The sequence below is a fragment of the Furipterus horrens genome, unplaced genomic scaffold (genome assembly GCF_987537825.1).
Source record: "Furipterus horrens unplaced genomic scaffold, mFurHor1.1.pri manual_scaffold_6, whole genome shotgun sequence".
Classification (NCBI taxonomy): Eukaryota; Metazoa; Chordata; class Mammalia; order Chiroptera; family Furipteridae; genus Furipterus; species Furipterus horrens.
The window spans coordinates 24,079,803-24,099,308 of record NW_028327176.1 but is presented as its reverse complement, the minus strand read 5'-3'; the positions used below and the strand labels follow the sequence as shown (position 1 = coordinate 24,099,308).

The 19,506-nt window shown below is 36.0% G+C and overlaps 1 protein-coding gene and 1 pseudogene across 3 annotated transcripts in view; one reads left to right on the top strand and one right to left on the bottom strand.

The window, feature by feature from the left end:
* Positions 1-19,506, top strand: part of SOS1 (SOS Ras/Rac guanine nucleotide exchange factor 1) — a 103,946-nt gene that overhangs the window by 24,023 nt on the left and 60,417 nt on the right. For all 3 annotated transcript variants that reach the window (XM_090281184.1, XM_090281183.1, XM_090281182.1), the window contains exon 2: positions 15,827-15,952. In XM_090281184.1, the coding sequence (XP_090137310.1) occupies positions 15,827-15,952 (126 nt within the window). The remainder of the gene's footprint in view (positions 1-15,826; positions 15,953-19,506) is intronic.
* LOC150005858 (peptidyl-prolyl cis-trans isomerase H pseudogene) lies at positions 10,228-10,931 on the bottom strand (annotated as a pseudogene).

Below are 19,506 nucleotides of genomic sequence, written 5' to 3'. Positions count from 1 at the left end.
AGCAATTATAGCACGGTTGCAAGATACAAGGTTAAAATACAAAAAAATCACTTTCTTATGTATCAGTATTAAACAAGGGGAATTTGAAATTATAAACAGTACCATTTAAATTAGTACCCCAAAATTGAAATACTTAGGCATCAATCTTAACAAAATGTAAGATCTACATGAGGAAAATTCAAAACTGTGATGAAAGAAACTAAATAAATGAAAAGATATTCCATGTTATTAGACAGGAAGACTCAATACTATCAAGGTGTTGGTTCTTCTCAATTTGATCTATTCATTCAGTACAGTCTCAATCAAAATCCCAGCAAGTTATTTTGTGGCTATTGATAAAATGCTTTGAAAATTTATATGAAGAGGCAAAAAACCCAGGTATCCAACACAATAACAAAGAAGAACAAAGTTGGGAGACTGGCACTACCTATTTTTCAGACTTACTATAAAGCTACAGTAATCAGAACAGTGTGGTATTGGTGAAAGAATAGACAAAATGATCAATGGAACAGAATAGGCCTACATAAATACAGTCAACTGATTTTGATAGAGGAGCAAAGACAATACAATAGAGCATAGAGAGTTCCTTCAACAAATGATGCTGGAACAACTGTACTTCTACATGTAAACAACAAATGTATCCAGACATAAACCTTACACCATCCTCAAAAATTAACTCAAAAGGAATCACAGATCAAAATGTAAAATTCAAAACTCCTAGGAGATAACATAGGAGAATATCTAGGTGATTTGACAATACCTTTTTAGATACAACACCAAACACACAATCAATGAAAGAAATCACTGAAAAGCTCGATTTTTCTTACAATTTTAAAATTCTGCCTGGCAAAGAATACTGTCAAGAGAATGAAAAGACACAGACTGGGTGAAAATATTTGCAAAAGACATTTCTGATTAAGGACTGTTATCTAAAATATACAAAGAACTCTTAAAAGTCAACAATAATAAAACAAACCAATTAAGAAATAGGCCAAAGACTTTAACACTTCTCAGCAAAGGAGATGAACAGATGACAAATAAGCATATAAAAAGATATTCCACATACAATGTCATCAGGGAAATGTAAAGCAAAACAATAATGAGTTACCACTATACTTATAAGAATGTCCAAAACCTGGAACACTGACAACAACAAGTGCTGGTAAGCATGTGGAACAACAGGAACTCTCATTCACGTTAGTGGAAATGCAAAAGGTACAGCCACTTTGGAAGACAGTCTGGTGATTTCTTACAAAACCAAACAGACTCTTACCATATGATCCAGCAATTGCAGTCCTTGATATTTACCACCACCACCACCCCAAAAAACTGAAAACTTACATCTACACAAAAACCTGCACATGGATTTTATGGCAACGTTATTCATACTTGGAAAAACCTGGAAGCCACCAACTCTTCCTTCTGCAAGTGAATTTATAAATAGACTGTGGTACATCCAAACACTGGAATATTATTCCTCACTAAAATGAAATTGGCTATCAGGCCATGAAAAGGCTTGGAGGAATCTTAAATGCCTGTTACTCAGTGGAAGAAGCCAGTATGAAGGCTACATACTATATTATTCCACCTGTAGGACATTCTGGAAAAGGCAAATCTATGGAGATGGCAAAAATATTAGGGGATGGGAGAGAGTGAGGGATGAATAGAATATAGAAGATTTTTAGGGCAGTGAAAGTACTCTGTATGATACTATAATGATATATACATGTCTATACATTTTTCAAAACTTACAGAATATACAACATCAAGAGTGAACTCTAATGTAAATGAAGGTTTGGAGTAATGGTATGTCAATGTAGATTCGTCAGTTGTAACTAATGTACCACTTTGGGGGGGGGAGGTATGTTGATAATGAGGGGAAGCTATGCCTGCGTGGGGGCAGGGGGAATATGAGAAAACCTCTGTACCTTATGCTCAGTTTTGCTATGGACCTAAAACTGATCTAAAAATAGGAATTCTGGTCAAGATGGAGGCGGAGGTAAACACGCTTTGCCTCCTTGCGCAACCACAGAAGGAATTACAACTAGACCTCAAAACAAATAACACCTAGAACTGTCAGGAAATCAAGCTGTATGGAAGTCCGACAACTAAGGATTTAAAGAAGCCACATTCATCCAGACGGGTAGGAGGGGCAGGGACATGGAGATGAGCGGAGAGGCGTGGAGATGCCTTGTGGTGCAGAGAGGTGGCAGCGGCGGAACAGGCAATCTCACATTCACATGTGGTGGATAAAAATTGGGAGATACCTTGGAAGCGAGCAATCCCAGCCTCAGGCCAGACTGCACATCCCAGGGTTCCAGCACCAAGAAGATAAATCCCCATAACCTCTATCTGTGGAAACCAGTCAGGGTTGGGATGGCAGAAGAAACTGCCACATTTTTAAGAGACTCCTCTTAAAAAGCCCACACTGACTTAAAACATATGCAGACCCATCCCCCCTGGGGTTCAGCAACAGGGCAACAGCTGAGAGAGTGCCATTCCCATACGGGGAGTAAATGAAGTGACTGGAAACAGGGCAAGTGCTGGGCAAACCTCCAGAAGCCATGTAGCAGCATTGTCTCCTCTCCAAGCCTTCCCACATACAGAGCCACAAAGTGGTAAAGTGGGTTGTTCCACCCTGGTGATTGCCTAAGGCTCCACACCACTCAATTTACAGGCACCATTTCTAAAATAGACCACTACTGCTAAGACAGAGTCAAAACAGCTCTCCCTATACACAGAAACAAACACAGGGAGGCTGCCAAATTGAGGAGGCAAAGAAATATGGCCCAAATGAAAGAACAGAACAAAACCCCAGAAAAACAACAAACAAAATGGAGATAACCAACCTAACAGATGCAGAGTTCAAAACACTGGTTATTAGGATGCTCAAAGAACTCATGCAGTATAGCAACAAAATAAAAAAGACCCAGGAAGAAATGAAAGTTACACGAAGTGAAGTAAAGAAAAATATACAGGGAACCAACAGTGGAGGGGATGAAGGTGGGATTCAAATCAATGATTTGGAATATAAGGAAGAAATAAGCATTCAACCAGAACAGCAAGAAGAAAAATGAATTTAAAAAAATGAGTATCGTATAAGGTGCGTCTGGGACATCTCCAAACGTACCAACATCCAAATCATAGGGATGCCAGAAAAAGAAGAGGAAGAGCAAGAATTTGAAAACTTATTTGAAAAAATAATGAAAGAAAACTTCCCTAATTTGGTGAAGGAAATAGACATGTAAGTTCAGGAAGTACAGAGAACCCCAAACAAGTTGGACCTGAAGACTACCATACCAAGATACATGATAATTAAAATACTAAAGGTTAAGGATAAAGAGAACATCTTAAAAGCAGCAGGAGAAAAGCAGAGACTTACCTATGAAGGTGTTCCCTTAAGTCTTTCAGGTGATTTCTCAAAAGAAACTTTGCAAGGAGGAAGGGATTGGCAAGAAATATTCAAAGTGGTGAAAAGTAAGGACCTACAACCTAGATTACTCTACCCAGCAAAGCTGTCATTTAGAATGGAAGGGCAGATAAAGTGCTTCCCAGACAAGGCAAAGCTAAAGGAGTTCATCATCACCAAGCCCTTATATAAAATGTTAAAGGGACTTATTTAAGTAAAAGAAGATAAAAACTGTGAACATTAAAATGACAACAAACTCACAACTATCAACAACTGAATCTAAAAAACAAAAAAGAAAAACAAAGTAAGCAAACAACCAGAACAGGAACAGAATCATAAGATGGGGATCATTTGGAGGGTTATCAGCTGGGAGAGGGAAGAGGGAGAATGGGGGAAAAGGTACAGAGATTAAGAAATATAATTGGTAGGTACAAAATAGGATGTTAAGAATAGTATAGGAAATGGGGTAGTCAAAGAATTTATACGTACAACCTATGGACATGAACTAATGTGGGGGATTGCTGGAGGGAATGGGGGTACCAGGTTGAGGATGACAAAGGGGGAAAATTGAGACAACTATGATAGCATAATCAATAAGATATATTTAAAAAACTTATCTTTTTAAAAAGATTAGGGGGAATTATCAGGTTTTGTTTGTTTTTTTTTTAATGAGGGAAAATGGGAGACAATTGTAATAGTGTCAACAATAAAAAAAGAAATGAAATCTGATATATCCTGCACATGGATGAACCTTGAAGATATTTTGTTAAAATAAAGGAGCCAGACACAAAAGGACAAATGTTGTAAGATTCTACTCTTATGAAGTACCTAGAAAAGTCAAATTCATAGAGACTGAAAGTAGTAAAATAGTAGTTACTAGGGGCTGGAGAGAGATAGAAATGGGGAGTTTCTGATTAATGCATACAGAATTTCACTCTGGGATGATGAAATTCTGGAGATGGATATTGGTGATGTTGTACAACAATATGAATGTCTTGATGCCACTAAATTGTATACAATGGTTAAATGGTAAATTCTGTGTATTCTACCATAATTTAAAAAAAGAAGCATGTTTCTTGGATCCACCCCAAAAATACCTAATCGCAATCTCTAGGGATGGGTCTCAGTGGCAATATTTTTTTTAAAAAAAGATTTTCATTTAACTGTTATGTATAGGTTAGACAAAGAGCCACTGACATATGAGATTACATAATATAAAGTAAGATAAACTGGATTTTGTTTGTATGTCTTTAAAAATTGATGAGTCCAAGAACAGTCTTCATGTTTTTGATGTTCAGCTGTTGCAATTTGTATCTCACTGCGTGCGGTAATGTGGATAATGACTACTCATAATTATTTAGCATTCTACCGTTTGAAGTCCTTTTATGTATATGATTTCACTTGATCATCACAACATTCTCTGCAGATGGGTAATGATATTGCAATCTTTAGGTGAGAAACTTAAGATTTAGAAGACTTAATGATTTGCCTAACTAAGATGATACAGGTCAAGTCAGACCTCCAAGATAGGTCTTTTGAATACAACTCCTATTATTTACTTCGTTGGCACTCTCCAAGAAAATAACAGGTCTTGTTTAAGTTAATAATGAGTGCATGGATTTAATTGTTTTGTGAACTGAAAAATACGAGGTTATTAAATGAATCCTAAGACTCAATATTTTATTTTACAGACAAGACTTTATAATTTGACAGCTCTACTGTTCCTGCCATGTAAGCAGTATTTAATATTTACATAATTAAGATATACTGTCCTTGCCGGTGTGGCTCGACTGGAGCATCATCCAGTACACCAAAAGGTCACAGGTTTGATTCACAGTCAGGGCACTGTCTAGATTGCTGTTTGGTCCCCAGCTGGGGTGTGTGAGAGAGGCAACCAATCAATGTTTCTCTGTCACATCAATGTCTCTCTCTCTCTCTCTCTTTTTCTCTCTCTGTCTCTCTGTCTCTCTCTCTCTCTCTCTCTCTCTCTCTCTGTCAGATCAGTGAATATGTGGATAAAAGAAAACTAAGATATACCACTTCTATATAAAGTAGTATTTTTATGAAATATACACATGTGATACTTAATACATACTAATTAACACCAGTTATAAGGAAACATGAAGCAAATCCATCCTTCTGTGACATTATTTTATTCTCTTGCATTGAAAGAATCTCTGTGCTTGACCATTTTTGTATTATGTGACTATTCTTTTAGAGGTTCTCTTTAAAGAATGTACTTGTCACAGGTAAGCCCAGATGCCAGTAAACACCGTTTTTTGTTTGTTTGTCTGTTTGTTTTTGCCAGGAACATCCACTAATGTTCAAAATAGTAGAAAAATATAGGGGAAAGTCACTTGTAAACATTCCTGTTTTACACCTATACCCCTTGTAGCCTTACTGTCTACCGCCATGGAATTGATGGGGTAAGGGCATTCAGAGCATTAAAATGTCTTTAATTTCTGCTACCTAATATGAATGTCTTGGGGGAGGGAGAGATTTTTGGTTTCTTGTAACTTTTTTTTATAGTGACTTAATATCTAATCACTTCTTGCTATTTTGATAAGTCATTATGTGATACAAATTATTAAAAATAAGATTCCGGATTTGTTTACCCATATATCAAACTCATTGTTTGCTAATTTCATGTCTCAAAGACATCTCAAGCATAATGAAGTCCATCCAGAACTAAAGTTTTAATCTCCTTGTTCCCCTTCCTACGTACTAAAAAATCTGTTCTTACAGTATTCCTCATCTTAGTAAACACATCTGCATGTGGTACATCTGGCCAGGGATCTGGGCCCTACCCAACCTTCTTACTGTACCCCCTCATGTCTGTGTATGCTGTTCCCTTTACCTGTAATATTATCCCTCTCATTTTACCAACCCACTTTTCACCTAAATTCTACTCACCCATCAGGTTTCTACTTTAGTCTTCCTTTCCAGAACTACTAAGTTAACTTTGGCCCCCTTTTATAGCTTCACTGCATCCTCTAATAAGAACAGCAGCACAGCTACAAAAACATTAAGTGGACATTGACTGTGTACTGGTATATAATATTATCAGAAGGATTAATTAATTTGCTTAGGGTTACATCCTGGTAATTGAAAAAGCTGAGATTTGAATTTAGACAGTTTAGACCACGTTTAACCTCTTTACTACTCTGCCTCTTATTATATAGTTATTCCTATGATGAATGCCTTGTTCTCCTTCCGTACAGTATTCCCTCACTTATTGTAGGTATTATGTTCTAGACACCCCTGCGATAGGTGAAAATTTGTGAAGTAGGGCCCTTACATTTATTTTAGTATTTATATATATTTTAAGGCTTTATAAACCCTCCCCACACACTTATAAACCGTTCCCAGTTCCTTATTAACCTCTCCCACTCCCTTATTAACCTTTTCCACACTTTTATAAACACTACTTATGTTCTTAAACGTATTTTACACTCTTAAATCTACATAACTTGTAACAACATATGTATACAGTACCGCAAAATCCTGCGATATAGGGGAAAATCCGAGATGAATAATTAAATATAATATTTTTTAAAATCCCGTGATACAGTGAGGCCACGATAAGTGAACCAAGATATAGAGAGAGACTACTGTACTTCTAACATCTGATAGGACAGGAACTATGTCTGTCTTATATTCTTAGCATCTGGCACAATATCTGTTGGATGCGTGCATGTGTGCATATATCATATTTGGGATATAGACTCTTTACTCGAAGTATGGAAATGGATAAAATTTATAAGTGGAATTCACAGGTGACATTGATCATTTTACCTTCTAGAAATAAAAGTGTAAATATGGAAAAATCTATTTAGTTCATTTAGTAAATCAATTTACTGTTAGTGATCACACATCAAGGAACTTGATCTACTTGCAGAAGTTTGAATTTGAACTTTTATGCCTTTGGTTCACTAGACTTTTGAATCTAATGCTTAGAGGTTATAGGGAATCATGTTGTGAAACTTACTAGAAAGATACTCAAGTCACAAACTGCCACCTTCTGGAACTTTTTAGAAAACTGTTAAAGAATAGTTACAATGGACACACATGAATTATGAATTTTTACCCCAGCTTTAAAGATGCCTCTTAAAATAGGATAGAACTTAAAATAGGATGGACAGGAGCACCGGGGAGGGGTGGGGATGGAAATTTTATAAAGTGCTCCTACCTGTGTTGGGGCATTACTGATAAGGGACTTCTGCCACATTCGGAAGACTCTTGAGTGTGAAGATTAAGAAAATGCTTGAAGAAGAACTAAAATCTAGATTTTTTTTCTTGAGTCAGTCCTTTGTGTTATTGATGGAAACTCTGTTATCACAGAAAGTAATAAAAATTTATTTGGGAAGGTCATATGTATTGTTTTCTAGAGCAAAACAAATGAAAGATGATACGAACTTGGCACTCGGTATGTGTTTGGAATTTGATGTGTGTAGTTATTTTCTGTGGGAAAGGACTTTGAATATTATCTTTCCCATGACTAATGTACACATAGCAAAAAAGCGATCATGAAACATTTTATTTAACTGAAAAGAAAATTTTTAATTAAATTTTTATTTTATATATATATATAAAATGTTACAAAAGTACTTAAATATGACAGTTATTTTTAGTACAGTCTTTTTAGGGAAATGGGGAGAGGGTAGTTGGTTCATTATTCCCCTTTTTTCTTTCCTTCCATCCATACCCCTCCCCCACCAGGACCTTCTAATGTGTGTTAATAACTTAGGTTATATTATTCCATATTTCTCTCCATGTTGTCATGCCCATGTACAAATGTATATCTGTAATATGTTATAAACAAACACGTGTGTGTGTTTTGATCATTCTCTGTACTTAAATTTTTCTATATTACTCAAGAATACCTTGTGGAAATTTATCCAATGGCATAGCTCTAATTTATTATTTTTAATGGCTACATAGTTGTGTCAGTTTGCCAGGTCTGCTATAACAAAGAGCCACACACTGGGAAGCTTAAACAACAGAAATTTATTTTGTTACAATTACGGAGTCTAGAAGTCCAAGATCGAGGTGCTGGCAGGGTTGATTTCTTCTGAGGCCTCTCTCCTTGTCTTGTAGATAGCTGTCTTCTTCCTGTATCTAAACATGGTCCTCCTTCTGTGTTTGTGTGTCCAAATTTCCTCTTACAGATCTACTAATGATCTCTTTAAAGACACAATCCAAATATAGTCACATTCCTAAGTACTGGGAATTAGGACTTCAACGTGAAATTTTAGGGGTTACAATTCAGCCCATAATAATAATATCCCATTATTTATTCAGACATTTCCTTACTGATGGCCAGTTACATTATTTCTAGTTCATTTTTGCCACTGTGAACACTGGTGCAATAAAATCTTTGTATGTATTTCTTTTTATTTCTATAGGATAAATTCCCAAGAATGTCTGCTGGGCCATAGGGTATAATTATTTTTAATTTTAATAGTGGTTGCTGGATTACTTTTTTAAAAGGCTGTTACCAGTTCCCTGGCCAGATGGGTCAATTGGTTGGAGCATTGTCTAGTACACCAAAAGTTTGCAGGTTTGATCCCCGGTCAGGGCAGATACCTAAGTTGTGGGTTTGATCCCCCACCAGGGCATGTACAGGAGACAGCTGATTAATGTTTCTCTCCCGCCCCACCCCACCCCTTCTCCCTTTCCTTCTTCCTCCCTCCCTTCCTCCCGCCTCCCTCCGCCCTTTCTCTCTCTGAAAAGTCAATAAACATACCCTCATGTGAGGAATTTTTTTTAAAGCCTGTTATGAGTTATCATTTCTACTAGCAAGGTAATAGAATAACCTTTTCCTAGCATTGCTATCAACAAACAGGCGTTACTGGTTATTTTAATTTTTGCTAGTCTAATAAGAATAAAATATTTTATTGATCCTTTAATTTGCATTTCTCTTAATTCTGTTAAACTTGAGGATCTTTTCATATGTTTATATTGGGAAAATTTAAATATCAAGCTTCAAAGAGGTTGTAAAAAAGTTATTTTAAGGAGAAAAACAAATTATTATCTAGATATGTTGCCAATTTCCAATGAATATGTAACTTTTTTTTAATGGCTTTTTTAAAAAAATTGTTTATTTTATTTTATTTTTTTTAGAGAGAGGGGAAAGGAGAAAGAGAGGGAGAGAAACATCACTGTGTGGTTGCCTCTCACTGGCGCCCCCAACTGGGGACCTGACGTGCAACCTAGTAATGTTCCCTGACTGGGAATCGAACCAGCGACACTTGGCTCACAGGCCGACACTCAATCCACTGAGCCACAGCAGCCAGGGCAATTTCCAATGAATAATGAGTTGAGTTTCAAAAGTTGGTTTATGAATTGCTTGGTATTTAAAATGCCCTCTCCTAGAGAGGTGGTATTTATAAACAGTGATTAAATTTTCAACCTACCTTACAAAGCATGTTTAACTCATAATGATATAGCTAATGCTATATGGAACTTAACAGTGTGATTCATTCATCCATTTTATAAGTACTCCATGAACAGAACTCTTCGTCCTCTGAATTATTCTAATGTGGCTAGGGGCTATGGCTTCCGGAAAATGATGCAGGGCAGTAGGCAAGGAGTGGAATGAATAGATGAATGATAGTTACAATGAAGTATAGATAGGATATAAATCTGGCTCTCTTTGGGGAGAGATAATATTTCTGGAATGTGTTTATACAAGACATTAATTGTGTGTACATAGAGTGTTTTCAATTCATAGAAAAGCTTAGATATAAGATGACTGTATGTACTTTAGTTACATCTGTAGTTTCCCTTTTACACATTTTCCCACCCCCCAAAAAACTCTATTTACAGTTGGAAAACATGGAAAATCTTGGGTTCTGAATCTGTGATACTTCCAAGGTCTCTTGATTAAACAGAGCATCACCTGGAGTAAGGGCAGGCCTACAATGACAGAGACACAGAGGTCTCCTTCTGTTTGGCTCTGGACTACATCTCCCCACAAGAAGCTTGGGCTTATTGTTGGGGCCTGTGGGAAAACTCTCAATCTTCTTCATCACTAGAAAAGTCCATCAATGATTTTTCCAAATACTATGTGCTCCCCATCCAACCAATCACTTTAGAGCAGGTGATGAAGAACTAGCAGCCATTTGTATTGGGACCACTGTTTGCCATGGAAAGCAAGCCTGGAGCTGAGTGCGTTAGTTTAAAATTTTCATCTGCAAGTGGCTCCCAGTAAATACTGGCAAGTCTAGTACCGGCTCTGTTAACAAAACCTCCACCATGAATCGTGAAATCCTTTCTGACCCTGTGGAAAGTGCTCCCTTTGTATCCTATCAGAACCCCATCTTTTCTGAATTCTCTATTACGGAACCTCAAGTTCTCAGCTGTCTTAGGCATAATGTCTACAAAAAACTTGATCTTCATGCAGCCAACTTCCTGACCACCACAGGTTGACAGGGCTTGAATTTGCCACCACCATGACTCCAACCTGGAAGCAGAAGTTGGGAGCACAGGGTTCCTCCCTTATACCTAATACTTGTCTCATTTCAGTAGACTGAAGTTCAAAAAATAAGATTCTATCTTTAGAAATAAAATCAAATGGCTGGAGCCTTCTTTTTATTAAATACAAACTCAGTGAGAGTCAGGACTTTGTATATCCGGTTTACTGTTGGATCTCTGTACACAGTAGATCTTCAATAAATATTTATTGAATGAGTCCCAATTGAGAGGAATTTTTCCCCCTTCTTTTCATGTTCTTATCCCCCTCCACCATTGGTAAGTATAAGGAAAGGGACTTACTTGGACTAAATATCACTCAGGGCTTTAATATAAATGGTTCATAGCAAACCATCCTGGTAGGAGAGAGATTCTTCAGCATACAGATCTAATTATGTCAATGTCTAGTTTTCAACTCTTCAATTATTTTCTGCTTTCCTGATCACTTTCCAACTTCTTAGCATGACATACAAGCCTGCCCTTTCCAGTCTTAGCTTTCCGCACAGGTACTCTTCAGTACAACTCTTGTAGTTCACCCAGCACGTCATTTTGTCTTGGCCTCTATGTCTTTTTTATATGCTAGCTCTAATAGTAAAAACCCCGCTTCCTTATCTGCTGCCTGTTGCACCTTATTTATCCTCTACGCTCCAGTTCAAGTATGTTTTACTTGTGAAGGCTTCTGATACTCCTTACACACCATCAGCAAAGGTAACGTTTTTTTTTTACCATCACTGTACCTTAACTATTAACTTCATTTTAGCCTCTTCATATTGTGTGAAGTCATTGTTTATATGTCTAGGTCCTCTGTGAGCTGAAATCTTTAAGGGAAGATGCCATGTCCTCATTAATTTTTGTGTCCCTAGCAAATAAGACCTGAGGGGATGGGCAGGGAAGAGTTATATACATGGACCTAAAGGTAGTTAATAGGCCCCAGGAAATGAGGAAATATTTTAGTCCATTTTATTTATGGAAAATATTTAAGTTCTCTAACTTGTTTTATTTTTATCTTTAATTATATTTTAACAAAAGATTTGTGCTTTGATTTTAAAGTAAACCTCAGAATGAGAAATAAGCATCTAAAATGTTGAACATTGACTGAACAATCATTACACTGAGAAAGATTTAACAATCCATATCTTTATTATTTACCATTGTAAAGGTTTTGAGAATACCAGTTTTATTTCAAATTCTCCTGTTATATTTATAAATAAAAGTAGCAGATCTGGGCTCCAGATATGACAAAATACAATCTAGAAGCCTTTCTAATTCTATAGAGAGCCATTAGCTAGAAAAGTCTATTAAAGATTCATCAGAATTCAACATAGTGTTTTCTGGCAGTTTACCCCAGGGGTTTCTGTATACACTTAGAGGACTCACATATCACACAACTAGAAATGATTTAGACCTAATCCCTTTGCTTTTTCAGATTCCACAAAATCTGGCAATAATAGCCAACAATGTTGCTTCTAAGTCTGTTAGAAATTACTAGAGACAAAATGAACTGTCAAAATAGAAGCAGATAGTCCTTAGGGAAAGTTTAAAATTCAAAGGGTAACATCTTTCATTGAACATGATTATTATATCTTAAAAGAATTACTATCATCATATGGAATTTTTATTCATGGCCATCATTAATTCTTTAGTGAAGCTTTTCCATTTATTTTACTTAAATTACCTAAGGTAATTTAGTTTAAAGAAGTAGATGAAGTTTTCTGTGTCAATAAATGTAAGTATAAAATATATTTCTTAAAAATACAAATAAGGGAAAACACATCTAATTTAAACCCAATTCTAAGAGCTCATTTTAATTGTGCAAGTGCACACCCCTCCCACACCCACCCACTCACCCCTCAGAGATACAAGCTGTAGCTGGCTTCAAGAGGTTGTCATAAAATTTGGCAGGATGACCTATTGTGTATACTCTTCTTTAAAAAAATAATCCTCACCTGAGGATATGTTTTCATTCATTTTGGGGAGAGAGAGAAAGAGAAAATTAATGTGAGAGAGAAACATCGATCATTTGCCTCCCACATCCGCCCCAACCAGGGATCAAACCTGCAACCTTTTGGTGTACAGGATGTCATTCAAACAAACTGAGCCACCTGGCCCAGGCTGTTCTGTATTATCTTGAATAATTTGGATTATTTGATCTATTAAACATCTTTGAATACCATTTAGGTGGAAGAGAACACTTTAGTTGTAACTCTAACATAGAAGAAAACTGTTTTTTTTATTTTATCTGTGTAAGAAATGTAACATTAATTCTCTCTGTTCATTAAAGAAATCTCTTTCCAGTATCTTCCTTGAAAGATGACAAGCAAAGTCTGTATATTTGAGGAATTGGTGCTATGCTTGTGTGTAAACATTTACCATTACCCATATTTTTCACAGATGTTGTGAAGTATTGTTTTTGTTTTTAGGAAGTAAAATAATTTATTAGTTTCTTGTCTAAATGAACCTTGTGATCCTAATTTGACAGGTTTAAGATATAATAAAGGTTAATATCCAGAAACATAGAACAATTGGCATCATGCATTATTTACCTAATAGGTTTTATTTGGCTATGAATAACCATCAGTGAATAAAACTATCTGAATTGAAATTTCTAAAATTTTATATCATACAAGGTGTCAAACTTAACATTTGAATTATATGTGCCTGAATTGTAAAATTATCAAGTGTTTGTTTTTATAAACCATTGCGTTTCACCACTGTGGTTATATACAGTTCATTTGATTCTATATACCAGAGCAGAGTATTAGGTCCATATGAGCAGGGACTATTTTTGATTCATCTTGCTAGAGACATGCCTCAGAAACATTGTGAATTTGGTTGAAGGCTACCACAATGAAGCAAATATCACAATAAAGTGAGTCACACAAATTTTTTTGGTTTCGCAGTGCACATAAAAGTTATATTTACACTATACTGTGGTTTATTAACTATGCAATATATGATATCTAAGTATCAATGTACATACCTTAACAAAAATACTCTATTGCTAAAAAATGCTACCTTACATCATCTGAGCCTTCAGTGAGTTGTAATCTTTTTGCTGGTGGATGGTCTTGTCTCGATGTTGATGGTCGCTGACTATTGAGGGTGGCAATTAGTGAAAGTTGAGCTGGCTGTGACAATTTCTTAAAATAAGACAACAATGAAGTTTGCTGCATCGATTGGCTCTTTCATGAACGATTTCTCTGTAGCATGTGATGCTATTTGATAGCATTTTACCCACAGTATAATTTTCAAAACTGGAGTCAGTTCTCTTATACCCTGCCACTGCTTTATATACTGTTTATTGTAATATTCTAAATCCTTTGTTGTCATTTAACAGTCTTCACAGCATCTTCACCAGGCGTAGATTCCACCTCAAGAAACTACTTTCTTTGCTCATGCATAAGAAGGAACTCCTTATCCATTAAAGTTTTATCATGAGATTTCAGTAATTCAGTCACATCTTTAGGCTTCACTTATAGTTCTAGTTCTCTTGCTATTTCTACCATATCTGTAGTTATGTCTTCACTGAAGTCTAACCTCTCATAAAGTTATCCATGAGGGTTGGAATCAACTTCTTCTAAACTTCTGTAAATGTTGATATTTTGACCTCTTTCCATGAATCATGAATGTTCTGAATGGTATCTAGAATGGTAAATCCGTTTCAGAAAGTTTTCAATTTCCTTTGCCCGGATCTATCAGAGGAATCACTACTTATGGCAGCTATAGTCTTACGAAATGTTTTTCTTAAATAATAAGACGTAAAAGTTGCCCTGGCCTGTGTGGCTCAGTTGGTTAGAGTATCATCCTGTAACCAAAAGGTTGCAGGTTCAATCCTGGTCAGGACACATACCTAGATTGTGGGTTCGATCCCTAGTCAAGGTGCATGCAGGAGGCAACCAACTGATGTTTCTCTCTCTCTCCCTTCCTCTCTTCTAAAATCAATGAACATATCCTTGGGTGTTCATTATGTGGCACACTATTTATAAACATGTCCTCATACATGAGGCTGTCATTCTCTTTCAGTTAATGAGGTGTAGGAGGTGTGGCTAAGTATCCTTGGCCAGTGAGGACTGTGCACTTTCATCCTATGAGTGCCCTGCCTCCCTTTAGAAAGATGAGCATATTTTGAAATATATTTTTTTGTCTCCTGTAATTGATTTTCAGCCATTTTTTAAAAGGAGGGAAAATTTTGACCCATAGGGATGCAAGTAAAGAATATTGTGCTGGTTATTAAAATGTTAAGTTTTACAGAGGCCAGTAGCCTGAGGTGCCTCCAAAGAAGTGGTCAGAAAAAGTGAATGTAAAGATTATTAAGTATTTATGAATAAGTGACCACCAGATTACCTTCCTAAAGCATAGTTGCAGATTGTCAAAAGTACCCATTTTGTGTCCTTTGGTATAGAGTGACTTAGTGTTCAACAAACATTTAACAAGCTTGTTCTTATGTGCCCTGCACAGTGTTAGATACTGGAGTTACATTGGTTAATTAGATAAGATACATCCCTGTTGGATTTTATCATTTAGTAGGAAAGATAGAATTAAATGAGGGACAGAAAGCCATAGGAGTTTAGTTTTGCCCAAGCAGTATGTTCCATTTACCACTGGTTCTTGGCAAAAACTATATAAACTGCATCTTTTATTCCCAGCTCAGTCTCTTCCTTCCTCACTATATTCCCACACTTCAGGGTAACTTTGGTTTAAGAAAAAAATACTGAAATTATGCAGTTAAGTATCTGAATCTCCAAGAACATGTTAATAAGCATGTGTGGTGAATGTGGCTTGGAAAAAGGTTGAGAACTCCTGACTTCTGGGTCATAAATTTCAAATCTGTATTTGTAAGCTAGACCATGTTCTTGGGTACAAACCACATTTTAAAAAATTGTTTGTTTTGTTTAATTAGATAAAACAAATTTACATTATAATGACTTTGCTTTTTGTTTATAGGTCCAGGGGCAAGTTCATCCTACTCTTGAATCTAGTGATGATGCTCTTCAGTATGTTGAAGAATTAATTTTACAATTATTAAATATGCTATGCCAAGCTCAGCCCCGAAGTGTTTCAGATGTAGAGGTATGATAAATTTGCCTTCTATTTTATTTTATATATACATCTAATCTGTGTGTTTATTATAATGTCAATAAAGGGGAAAGAGCTTGATCTTCAGTTCATATATATATTTATATATTTAAAAATTGAAGACTATTTTAACTTTGTAGTGGGTATATGATAGCTTGTTTATATTACAACTGTCAAACCATTCTATGTTTTGCTTTTAATCTAAAATGAACTTTTTTTGGCCTCTAATGCTCTTGATGCTAGAATTATATATACATATGTGTGTATATATGTGTGTGTGTGTGTGTGTGTATGTGTATATCATCATACCTTAAAGAGTAGAATATGTTCAAGTATTTATTTTGTTTTGTAAAGCCAGCTATTCTTTCAAGAACATTTCAGTTAATTTTTTGATCTTCAGATATTACATGTCTTTTAGATAGTGAGTAGACCCCTTTCTACCAGTTGGAAGGGAGGAAGGATGTTCCATAATCTCTTTCAAAGATGACATGATCCCTGTCTTTTTAGGGGTTATAGTTTAATGGAGATACAGATAGATTAAATGGGCAATAACATAATGTGATGTACTATGAGTAAATGGGATGTGGAAACTTTTAAAGGGGGCAACTAATAACATAGGCTTTGGGGCTTAGGGTTAGCATCTCAGAAGCAGAGGCATCTATGTTGAGTTCTGAAGGAGTCAAAAGTTTGAGAGGAAAAGAAATAAGGTTTGCAGTCCTGAAAATGGGAGATACAGCTGGAAAAATAAAAGTAGTTTTCTGGCAATGATGAAGGATCATTTGACTTTAATGACCTCAAATACATAGTGCTGCAAATATTTGGGTTTCTGTGACATTTCTTTTGCAGTTCTCAAGTGTGGGCACACACACACACACACACACACAAAAGTTGGGTTGAATGATATTTCACCGTGGATATACAGTGGAAGAACAATAGGGCAAAGGAATTATGGAAATTGGTAATAGCTCTGCTTCATAGTCCTTTTCAGGATGTAACACACATAGACTATAATAACGATTTTAACTGGAGAAAGGTTTGTGTATCTACCCCAGGCCCTGCTCTGTTCCCCTGAAGGTTGAGGCATATCCAATGAGAAACTGCTGAAAAGGACATCAGAGGATCTATTTGGATAAGGAAATAAAGTGAGATGTAGTAATAGCTGATGTTTGAGTGCATGCTATAGTATCATGCACTGATCTAAACTCTTTTATGTCATATTTCATTTAAAGTTTTTAATAACCCCATGAAGATGGTGCTGTTCTTTCCCTTATTAGAATGTAAACTCCAGGGATATTTTTCTTATTCACTGCCAGTTATCTGCCACCTAGAACTGGCACTGAGAAGGCATATATGTTGAAGGAATAAATGTGGAAACTGAAACACTGAGAGGGTAAATATAATGCCCAAGGTCATGTCTAATAAGTAGTGAAGCCAAGTCTCTAACCCAGAAAGTCTAAGCTTTGAGGGCATACATACCACTAAACTATTCTGCCAGGTAGGAGAGAACAGGCAGATTGGAAAAATAGGGAGGGAACAAGGTATGGGATTTCCCAATAAGGTCAAAGAACTGATAATATTAGAATACCTGAGTGAGAGATATAGAAGAATAGACTGGGATCAGAGATAGTTGTTGGAATTTAAGATTTCTTTGGTAACATGGTTACAAAGTGGGATGTGGCCACATGGTGATTGCTGGGCTAGAGGTTATGAATTAAGAGGTCACAGTATTTTATGTATCCTTAATGTAGACAATAAAGTCACACAGGATGATGGCAGGACTTCACATGAGAGTGAAAAGAGACATGTTCCAGAAGCAGCTTGGGAGTGGAAAAGATGCTAAATTCACCTTCGTGTCAGTTTTGACACAAGGGCAGTTCCTACTCTAAGAAGTGTCTAGCGGAGCTCCAGATTTCGATTGAGCAAAGACATACTAAGGAACATTGAATTGCAGAGGCTGTAGATGTAGAAAAGATTGTGTACTATGGAATAGTAATTTACTTTGATTACTTAAGTAATTTAAAGTAGATTTCATACATTGTTAGCCTATTTTCCCTTTGTATAAGGTGAAATATCTTTTATTTATCATTTCCTTTAGGCACTAATTACATTCGTCTTCAGAGTAGATCATAAAAGGAACTGGTTACCTGACTCTCCTTGTTAACAATTCCATTTGCTCTTTTGGGTCCTAGTTGGGTTCTCCCAGTGTTTATAAATTGCAGCATCTATCCCTATGTCTATTGTTTTAAAATGGAATTACAGGTCTTGTCTCGCTTATTATTCCGATGTTGGTACATCCTAGGAATTTGCTAGTTTGGTAACATTGCATACTCAAAGAGGTCTTTCTAGATATGTTGTATTGTACCTATGTTTATCTAATGTCCTCCTTTTAATTAATATAGAAACTAATTTATAACTTCCTAGTGTTGAAGGAGATCATGAATTCTCAAAAATAAGCAATGAGTCTCAATCTTTTACTTGTACAGATTTAATCAATATGTAGATACTTGATTTTCTTTATGTAATTTCTTGGGCCTTGTTCTTTCATGATTGTGCATGTTCATTATTTCTCTCTGGTTGACTAGACTGATTTCCATATGCAATGTCTTTTCTGTTTCCTTTTTTGGCCTTTGTGTCCTGTATTTAACCAACTTTCATTTCTTAGGGCACTGATACATTTTTCTTTTCATTTAACTCAGACTTTCTTCGACTCTTTATCTTAGACTTGCCTCCCCCTGCCCCCATGAGCCATATCTTAAAGTTTTTAAAGTTTGCTTCCCTTCTCCATTCATTTTTTTCTTTAACTCTTTTTCTTTGCATCCTAAAGAATCCTTGTAATTTTTTAATATTTTCCATTAACATTTAGATTTCCCAAGTAATTTCTCCATATTTTCTACCTTTCTAGAAAAAATACTTCCCACACATTCTAAGCCTTTATGTTAATAAGACTTCAAAAGTACCTGTGGTCTGAATATTTGCATTGAAGTGCATGTGTAGGAATTTTCATAGGTCCTAGAATATTTGTCTTGGAATTGATCTTTAAGATTATCTATTTAGAGCCCTTTATTAAGTAAAGCAAAAGACAAGGTTCTGCTAATATGATACAGCTGAGCCCTGGCTGGGGTGGCTCAGTTGGAGCATCATCCCATACACCAAAAAGATTGTGAGTTTGATCCCTAGTCAGAACACATACCTAGGTTGCAAGTTTGTTTCCCGGCCAGGGCGCATATGGGAGGCAACCGATCGATGTTTTTCTCTCTTTCTCTCTCTCTTTCCCTCTCTCCCTTCCTTTCCCTCTAAAATTAATAAACATATCCTCAGGTGAGATTAAGGGGGGAAGAGAGAGAGAGCTGCATCTTAAACATATCTCTGTCCCTTATTTCTTTTCTCAAAGCCACGAGATATTAATCAAGATGGAGTTTCTAATTTCAAACAAAATTATGAATCTTGAAAGTAGCAGAGTAATAGAAGTCCAACTTATGAATCTTTCATTGATAATTCCTCTTGGTCTTCTTTACTTTTAAAAAATATATAAAATAATTGTAAAAAGA